Source organism: Pterocles gutturalis, unplaced genomic scaffold (assembly GCF_000699245.1).
Source record: "Pterocles gutturalis isolate BGI_N339 unplaced genomic scaffold, ASM69924v1 scaffold23103, whole genome shotgun sequence".
Lineage (NCBI taxonomy): Eukaryota > Metazoa > Chordata > Aves > Pterocliformes > Pteroclidae > Pterocles > Pterocles gutturalis.
In genome coordinates, this window is record NW_010126223.1 from 1 (window position 1) to 10,199 (window position 10,199).

At 42.8% G+C, this 10,199-nt stretch overlaps 1 protein-coding gene across 1 annotated transcript in view; it reads left to right on the forward strand.

Moving 5' to 3' along the window:
* The first annotated feature begins 188 nt into the window (after positions 1-188).
* Positions 189-10,199, forward strand: part of LOC104465746 (centromere protein J-like) — a 31,157-nt gene continuing 21,146 nt past the window's right edge. The window contains exons 1-6 of the mRNA XM_010078912.1: positions 189-348; positions 877-1,028; positions 1,252-1,348; positions 6,294-6,435; positions 7,960-8,053; positions 8,977-10,095. Coding sequence (XP_010077214.1) covers positions 189-348; positions 877-1,028; positions 1,252-1,348; positions 6,294-6,435; positions 7,960-8,053; positions 8,977-10,095 — 1,764 coding nt within the window. The remainder of the gene's footprint in view (positions 349-876; positions 1,029-1,251; positions 1,349-6,293; positions 6,436-7,959; positions 8,054-8,976; positions 10,096-10,199) is intronic.

Sequence of the window (10,199 nt, forward strand, 5' to 3'; positions counted from 1 at the left end):
TATATAAATTTATATATGTATGTATATTTTACAGTTTCTGAAGTCAAGAGATACTCATGGTCAGCCTGGGCTAAAAAAATAATCTCTTGGATGAAAAAAAAAAAAAAAAAAAAGAGGACAAACTACAGGATTGACTTATGTCAGTATGAAACATTTATTCATGGTGGTTTCTACTGCACATCCCTAACATGGATTTTGGAAAGCGGGACATGGAAGCAAATGCTTTTAAGGAGGAAGACCACATGTCACAGCAGACGGCGATTGATGTGGCACGCATGGTACCATCTTCCAGTGTAACCATTGAGAAGGTCATGCCTTCTTTATCCCTGGGCTGGGCTGACAGTATGAGTGAGTCCTCCAGCAAGCAGTGTCCACTTTTGTTCAGTTCAGAAGCCAGTGGTATGATGGGCAACAGTAATGTCTCAACAGAGAGCTTGGACCACAACCAAGCTTTTCAACATGCAAGGCAATTATATTATTTGGCCAGCTCTGATTTTTTTACTCAAAAGTTGGCTTCCTCCAGTGTAATCCAGGCTGGAATTCATGATGCAAGTGACACCTTGGAAATATTCACTCCTCCTTTGCTCCCTGCCTCGGAACCTGGGATGAACCATTGTGCTCCCACCTACAAAAACACGGAGCAGGTTTGTTTGCTTTAAATAATCACTGAATTTGTAACTGCATATTGTATATTTCTGATAGTTGCACAGCCTTTTCAGGAAGAAAGACACAAAATGTCTGTCTATAGGTAGGAAGTTTTACTGGCAAGCACTGGGAAGGGCATCATAACCCTCTGTCTGATGCTGTTGCATCCATGCAACAAAGTGCTTTTCCCAGGAGACAATCAGTTTTTATCTTGTTCCTCTTTTTCAATAGTTATTGCTACCTCCTTCCCTCTGGCGAAAAAGATTGCATGTTCTAGCACCTTCTTGGTGCAAAGCATGGATGGACACCTCTCTCCCTTCTGTGATTTAGCTTCTGTGGGAAGGAAATCCCAGCACACAGACCAGAAGAAAATGCTGGCTGATGTGAGAATAGCAAGGCCAGGCACCTACTGCCTGCATAGTGTCAGCATACCCTTTGGGTTGTAAAACGGCAGAAGAGTTTTAAAATAAAAATATCAACATTCTTTATTAAAAGTAATACACACTTTAAGAAACACCTACCCTCAAAGTCCAGATACGGTGATTCTTTCTGATTAAAAACCATCCAAAACCAGGGTTTAATACTATATCTTCATGATATTTTCAGTCTGCAGGGCAGCAGGACCAGGTGATGAGGCAGCAGATGGAGCAGCTGCAAAGGCTGGTAGCTGAGCAGCAGAAAATCATTGCACTGTACAACCCAGGTACTCGGGGAATCCCTCCTGGCGCTGCAGCACCCTCACCTGCTGATGCTTGCACTCCAGCAGTGAAATGAGGCAGTTCCTTAACAAAAGAGAAGGTTTGATGGTTGTTTTCAGTGGCTGGGCACTTTTCCTCCAGCAGTTGGGCGAAAACATTCATTTCTTTACAAACATTACACACAAGCTGCAAACCCCAGAACATAATTCATTCCACTTTTGTAAGTTAAAATTGCAGGAGAACCATGAGGAGTCCTTTATGTTTAATAACAGATCTCCTGTACAGACTGCTATTGAAGTATAGATTTGAAGGGTACAGCAGAAAATTATAGTATAGTGGTGAGCTTTATTTTTAAAAAGCCATGATTTTTAAACTTCCCTCTACTCCCAGTGCAACAAAAATGGAAGAAAATAAAAAGCCCCAGTCTTTTCAACCTGTGTATATGCATACATAATTACATCTGTATAAATATACCTAATGGTCTCTGCTGGCTTCCAGTGGCAGTATCTTTTAAGAATATCTGAGCTCTGGGGCTTTGCTTCATTCCCTCTCAGGCACATGGGGTTAGAGAACCTTCTGTAGGAATGACCAAAAGTTGGGCTGGACAAACAGCAGACAGCTGGATCCATCACACCGCTGGGATGCGGCAGACACTGACATCCAATGTGTTAACGGCAATGTGAAAAGCTGCAGGGCTGTCAGAGCTGCCCTGAAATGGATCCACCAGGCAGAAAGCAAGGGCCAAACACCACCCCCACAGCGCCCATCAAAGCCTGGCTTGCTGCAGCTTAGGTTGTCCGCTTGTGTTGCGGGCACCTTTCTGAGCTTCCTGACAATGCCAGCAGTGCAAAGCAATACAAGACCGAAGGGAACAAGAAACTTGAGAAAGACCACGGTGTCACATCTGTACGAGGGTCTCATTTTCAAACTTGATGCTGTGTGGCAATCATTTTTTTTGGTTGGGTGCTAAGCAGGATGGCAACCGTTGACCCCGCAGCCAGAAGCCAAGCCACACCAGCAGTGACACCAGCAGGCCTGGATGTCATTGTGCCGATTTTCCTGATGGAGCCACGCTGCTGCGAAACTGCTGTCAAGAGCCACTACTGTATACTAGGGAGACAGCTCAACAAAGAGAAAGAATGAAGGCTATGGCTGAGTAAAGGAAATGTGAGCAGAGCAGTTAGGCTGCACCACTTTCTCCAGGTTCCCGGGAAGGACTGAACAGTGCAGTGTGAGAAGGAAAATGCCTGGGGTCCTGCTGTGCCTCATCATGCAAACTTCTCTTCCCCCTGCCCCTGTGCTATAAGTCACTTGATGCATTTCTGAAAAAAAGCAAGTATGGTTAGTATCGTGAACTCAAGACCAAGGTCATACAGTCAGAAATACATTTATAGGAAGGTGTTTGGGTGTATTTACATATCCAGACACACTTAGCTAACACATAAAGCCACAAACTGGTTACTTGGATGAAAAGCTGACTAAAATCTGCACTGAAACTTCTCATCTGTTAGTGGAGGAGGTGTAGATCGAGGGTAGCAAAAGGCATTGCATAATCTGGCCCCATGAAGTCCTAAAGAGGTAAAATATGAAGAACTACTATGTCTGTGATTTATCTTATTATGACAAAGGTAGTTGCTTTAATATTGACATGCATTTAAAGAAATAACACAGTGACCAACAGGAAAATCAAAATGTCACAGAACTACAGGTTGTCATTCTAATGTCTCATGGTAACACAGACAGATGCCCACCTCTTAGCTGAGTGGTTAGGGCATCTGTCCAGAAGCAGTGAGTCAGGCATTTTTTTTGAGAATATGCCAGACAGGATTTGAACCCACAGATAAACCTTCTTCCAAGAAATGCTTTAACTAGAGGGTGAAGAAATTTCAGTCCCAGGCACTCTCTATTATTCTTGTTGAAGTCAGGTCACAGGACAGGAGGGAACCATGGTGTGGAGAAAAAAAAAAAATAAGAAGTGAGCCTGATTTTGTAACCTCATACAGGGGTTTCTTTCCTGGAAGTGGTGAGTCTGGTCTCTGCTCCCTGTGCAGAACTGCTTATGTCTTTTCCACTTGGAAGTCTTATAATAAATTGTGTAACCAGCCATCCAGAGATAAAAGGAAAACCTTCCCTTTTTTTTTTGCATTAAGGAGTGCCTCAGAAATACTTTGCAATACCTAACTTCTACCTTCTAAGGGACTCAAGGAGTCCCAGGGGAAACGTGTGTTTTACATGCTCAGGAGTACATCCCTGGAGTATACGATAATTTTGGTTATGACTGATGGTTGCAGCAAGCATGTTTTACAATTTAAATAAAATAACAAAAGCAGAGTTTATTTCACTCTGAACATGCAAACCGCCACAGAACATGAAGGCAACATTGGTTTTGTGCAATACCAGTTTACCAAGAGATTTCTAGTTCGGTGCAAGATATTTGTCTTAACCTTCTCTAATTATTCTTCTCTGGTAATTATTTTTAGGCTTTTCTGTTTCTCCTGCGATACCTTCCCACCCAGTAGCCACGATACCACCCCTTCCATGCTTTCCAGCTACTTTCATTCCTGTCCAGTTCCCATCAGAAAACTCTTGCCAAGTTGAGAGCCTGGAGCGCTCACAGACCTCTCCCTTGGCAGTGCGCTCTGCTGGGCAGAGCAGATCTCCGCTGTTCGTGCCACATGAGAGCAGTTCAGAAATCTCAGGAGAGCACGTGCAGCTTTCAGATTCAGGTGGGTAAAAAGTGCTGGAAAGCTGAAGTTAAGGCTATTGTGCAAGTCTGTGAATTTTTGCCCTTGCTAGTGATGGTTACTGATTTTATTGCAGTTCAGGGAAAGGTGCTTTGGTTTTATGGTGGCTTGTTATAAAAGCTTTTACAGTCTTTTAAACTAATTTTTTTTAACTTTTTGAATCACAGTCATCCTGCCTCTCGTACTGAGCAACTGAGCCTTGCAGATATGAATGGAGCAAAAAGTCATTAAACTGGAAAAGCTGAGTTACATGAAGTAGGGACCATGTTATAGTTAGGGGGAGAAGCATAAAAAGTAGGCAGCAGATATAGCTCCCAAAGGAGAGAGAACGTGTTTCTTTAGCTAGGAAGGCCTGCTCTTCATCACCGATCTTGGTGTTTCTCACATTGATGTGGAGTTGCATCATTTGGAGGCAAAACAACTTGGCGTCTTCTCTTTGCTATGCTTTGCCAGCATTGTCCTCTGTGGGAAGATACCAACGGGTGAGAAAGAAGAAAGAGCAATTTGCAAGAAATCCAAAGTTTATTTCAAAGTGTGGGGAAGAGGAACAAAAAGAAGTGGGGATGAAACCACTTAAAGCGCTTAAAGGATGTAAATCAGACCTGCATCCTGGATTCCTTTGAACTCTTACAGCAAGACCTGGCTGTGATGCTGTGAGACAGTCCTGTAGTACAGCTGAAACTTTAATTTCATATTCTTCAAGCTAGCTCCGGGACAGTACTCTCACTGAATGAATCTTATCCCCTTCTTGTGCCTGGCACTATTATTTTCTTGCTGGGTTAAACTGAACCTGGGTCAGCTGCCCAGAGGAGTTTATCAGAGAGCTTCCAAAATACTTCTGCCAGCACTAATGGGGGGTGTGTGCGGATGAGGACAGCAGGAACCTGAAAGGAAGAACACACTAGGACAGGGGGAGGTATGACTGCTCTTTTTGACAGCAGCGCTGACTTAGACCTGCTTTGTGTGTGTTAAACTAAATCTTGAAGGTGCAGAGACCTTCCTACATCAGGTTAACTCCTGACTGGAAGCTGGCCATTCTTATTCTTATTCTTATTCTTATTCTTATTCTTATTCTTGTTCTTATTTAATTCCCATTCTTATTTAAAGGCATAAGCACCGAGCCATTGCTTCAGTGTCCTGAGAGCCCCACAAAAAAACTTTCCAGACAAGATGCTCAAGAAGAGAACAGAAAAGAAAACGAAGGTGAATTACACAGCTGCTTGGACACATCGCTCTTGCCTTGCACTGGGAAGCAGTAGGTGAAAATTACAGTGCTGGGGCGCCTCTCCTGTTAGAGCATTCTAGAGACAGCATAGGGACACATGGGTTCTGCATCCCTTGTGGCTGCCAACCTGCTGTGTCACCTCAGAGGTATTCTAGTGCAAGGCAGGTGAGAAGGGCGCAGAATCAGCACTGCTTGTCTGCTCTCAGGTTGGAGGTTTTTGGAGGGAAGGATCTAAAGCTCTCCTATTCCTGTTGTTGGACCAGAAAGTCCTTTCAGTATGTTGCAAAGGACTTCAGTAGGTCTGGGTGCATTAACATGACAAAGTGAGCTATGTAGTCCCTGGCTACAGTATCAGTGCGTGGTATGAATGAGCCAAAGGCTTTTTGCTCCAGTTGACAAGCCTAACTTGAGCCAAGAGAGCCAATCTCCATTAGCTGCCACTTAGAAAAAAGATTAATTGAAGTGAGAGCCTTGTTGTTGTAGTGAGCATAACCAGTAAGTTTCAATAGGAAGATGTACAAATTTGCACTTCTGTGAAATTGAATAGAGAATGCCTAGTTAGAAAGTCTCGTGTATAAATACTGCTTGTTAAAGTGTTTAATGAACTGGCTTGCAGGTCACATAATTACAGACACGTGAGTAGTTCAGTGCTGTCTAGCACAGTGTCTCCAATGCAATGTTCTGCAGGGAACACATCAACCAAGCATTACGAATCTCGAGAGGCAAGGAGGACAAATCACACCATTTGCCCTTTCCTGATTTCCAGCAACCAGCCTTGAGGATCAGGAGCCTCTTTTTGTCATGTACTTTTGTACATTTGTACTTAAGTCAATTGTATTCTATGAAGTGTTTTCAAAAATCAAAACCCTGCATATGTTGTTGAAAATATAAACATTTCTAATTTATTTTACAATGTTTTTATTTTTCATTTATTCATTCTATAAAGGCTTTGTTTTCATTGACCTTTTTCCTGCTGCTTAGATAATTGTCAATTAAAAGAACGGAGTGTCCCTGAAACTTTTTTTGCTGTTAAAGAAGAACAAAGAGAACAAGTAGAGGAGGAGATTCCTCCATCTCCCTTTGGCATAGAAGGGAAGACGAAGACTGGAAACACAGAGTACAGGTGAGAAATTATCTTAGTCAGTCGGTCAAGCATGTTTTCTTTCCACATATACTGTACATGATATATTTGCAACACAAAGGCTCTTTCCTCTGCCTGAGAGTTGCAGGTTTGCATGGGCAGAGATTGGACAGGTCTAGAGGCTGGCAGTTGATTTACTTCTATATAATAGGATGCTGGTTTAGACAATTTAAACGAACTGGTTTTGCAACTATGATCTTCAAAGGATACAAGTAAGGCAAAGGTTGGCAGGGAGAGATAACATCTTTTGTTATGCCATCATTTCTTCTGCAGTGGCCACCAGTTTGTGACAGCAGCATCAGTCTGAGTAGCTCGTTCATTCTTGTCCTTGCTCTGCCTCTTCAGCTGTGCCAAGACTAATTGTTATGTGCTTATATAATGAACTGGGCAGCAAAGTAATCCTTGCTAAAATTATCTGGAGAGAGGAGAAATGTAACTTTTAACTTGCATTGGTTCTCTGACCTGGTTCATCACTGCACTGAAAAAGGAGTTGTACCAGCACACCTAGCTCGCGGCGCTAGTGGTTGGCACAAGTGGCTCTTAGCATGAGCTGGATGAAACTAAAGCACAGAATGTACTCCAGCTCTCCGTGACATTTCCACTATGGGACCAGGCTATAGTTGGTTTGAGCTTCCCTGAAATGCATATTGTCTAATGGTCCTCAGCGACAATAGTTTTGCTCTACAAATCTAATCCTATTAGGCCATGCTGCGTGCTAACGGACAGAGCCAGACCGACAAACAATAAGGATTATCCATGGCACAGTGGTGTTAGGTGGAGGTGGGGTATAGAAAGAGCAGTAATGTGCTGTGTAACTAGTACCTCCATTAGACCCAGGATTTTTTAATATTCAATAGAAATTATCAGTAAGTGACTAAAGGCTTTAAGCACAGTTCCAATGAAATAAGATAGGTTAATGTATGCTGTATTATGCTTCATTTTGAGTCAGTGTTCAGTTTGTCTCTCTACAACATAATAGACATTATTTTCCTCCTCTCTCACTCTTCACCAGCTAATTCAAACCATTTTGTCAGAAAGATAGTGAGCTTTTTGTGGCTGGAACTAGCTCTAGTCTGGAGAAAATGCCTGAAATATTTTTTCCTTTTGTCTATTTTCTATTTTTAAGGAGAGAATGATGCCAGCCAAAAAAATCTTACTTGCTAAAAACATAATTAATGGTTAGTCTAGACAGGATGTTTTAAAGTGAGATTTATGTGTCACCTGGCCTAGTGGGAGGTGTCCCTGCCCATGGCAGGGTGTGGAACTGGATGATCTTTAAGGTCCTTTCCAACCCAAACCATTCTGTGATTCTATGATTGATTCTATGATTCTATGATTTTATGATTCTATGATAATAGTGGGCTTTTTGCTAACGTGTTTCACACTAAAAAAAAAAAAATGGACAGAACATTTCAGTTCTAAACTCAACATCAGGTCCATGAGAATTATCAAAAGAAAACTAGTTGGAGAACCTTACAAATAAGTACCTTCCTGTTCCTTGCCTAGGCCAATGACACCAGGATTTGGTATTAGACAGAAGCTTTCTGAAGCATTTGTTGAAGAACAACTTAAAACAGCAAAACAGCAGAAGGAGCAGCAGGTACTGTGCCATTGGTGCCCTCACTTTGGTTTTGACAAGTCCTTATGGACTTGGGTATTGTGTGGGCTCTGTTTTGGCTCATTGCATGGCAGCACATTTTTCCACTCTTGTTTCAGGAGATATTGGAAGTTTTTTCCCAAAAGTGAAAATAAAGCCCTGTATTTCTCAGTCACAGTCATATTCCCCAGCGTTTCTCACTGGATTCTTCTCTTTCCACATACTTTCTGCATCATAGTTTGTGGCCAAGTCTCAACATACTTAGCTAAATTAGATCTCAAGGTTGATTCTGTTCATTTATTTCATAATAAACAGTCCATGCCGTCTGTCATATGCCACTAGTGTGAGAATGGGGACATTTCCAAATACAGGTTTTGTACAAGGGCCAAGTACAATAATACCATTCTGCTTTTTGCCTTATGTGCTGTTTGAGATGAGTTTATGTCTGACACCTCTAGGTGTCAGACTCAGCATTTTGTTAGGTTTGTTGGCTTGGAAGATGCACATTTCATCACTCAGGAATTTTCTCTATGTCTCCATGGCAAAATGACATCTCAAACCGATGCATTTATGTATTTCTGTGTCACACTGTAGAAAATGCTCAAATTTCCTTTAAAAACAAGGACAGAACTTGTCTCACCTTCTATCATGTCAACACTTGAGAACATCTCAACCATCTGATTCTAATACTGAATTATTGGAGGCGTCACATAGCGATGGCTACTAAAAGTTCTTGTATCTTCCCTGTAGTCTTGGGGCTGTTACTTAACACACTCAGTTATCTGCAGCCAGTGTCTTCAAGGCTTCTGGTGTCTCAGCTTTTTAAATTATAATAAATATCTTCCTGTCTGGAGAATGATTCTCAGACTGTAATTGTCAGGAGTTTTGGTGTTGTTTTGGTTTTTTTGGCTTTTTTTTTTTTTCAGAGTAAAGCAAAAATAACACCACGGAAGACTTTTCTGAAACGAAAAGAAGGTATGGCAAGGCTCAAAAAAAATAAACAGAAGCCTTTAAAAGAAGACAGCAAGCATTCCAGAAGAGCTGGTTTGGACTGCTGGGGTCATTTATCCCAGCCTGGCCAAGTGGATGCAGGCATAGTGCACCCAGGGGACTCCTCTCAGTTACATCTGCGGGTCAGTAGCTCCATGGTGATGGGTACACATGAAAAAAAATCAGACTGTGCTCTAGCTGAGTGGGAGATAAAGGCTCAGACAAACTGTGAAGTAACAGGAGTTGAGCAAAGTGCAGAAGAAAAAGAAGTGGTTGGGAGAGATGAAGACACAAAGGAAAATCCTGTTGACTCACCACAGAGAAGGTGGCCTGAAATCCTGCAACCATGTCCTGAAACAGGAACAGAAATGAACCTACAAGCAGGCGAGGAAAGGGAAACTCACCATATGGATTCTCTAGGACAAGCAAGCAGAACTGATGGAAGACCTGTGGAGGGTACCCTGCAAAAGGACCTAGGGAGGATGGATCGGTCTCTGAAGGGTCATCTCACAGGGGGAGAAAATCCCCCCTTGGAAGTCCTGCAAAAGCATTCTCCACTCCAGGATTTAGAAATAGGTTGTACCAAGGAGGCAGAGTGGAGTGCAGGCCCTGCATTCAGACGGGGTCAGAAGTGGGTTCAGGTGTGCCCTCAGGAACTTGTTCCAGGGAGCCCGAGCTCAGAAAGCAAAAGGCAAATCCATACTGGGTTTAAGATGGTCAATGACAAGATAGTAAAAATTACACGTAGCTCATCTGAGGCTGTGGAGGAGGGAAGCTCATCCTCAGCCTTGCAACAGGAGTGGCAAAGGAAGGGGACAGCTGCTTCGACATGCCATGTTGTTTCTTTGTCCTGCGAGTCAAGCTGCTTATCCTCCAACAGTGACGATGACCCCACATCTCAGTATCCCTCCCAGCACAGCTCTCAGGGAGTGGATCATATCGATGGACATTTGGATCTCTCAGATGGTGATTATGCTAGTGATGAGCCCAGTGGGACTGAAAAAATGTCTGTTAACAAGTACAGCAGATCACCCCCACGGAAACAAGATATTCAGGCAATCTCAAGGCAACATGGTTTCTCCTGCAGCACAAGCGGCAGTGACTCCAGTACTGGGGCTGTCAGGCTGAAAGGGAGCAAGGCTTGCTCTTTCACTCAGCA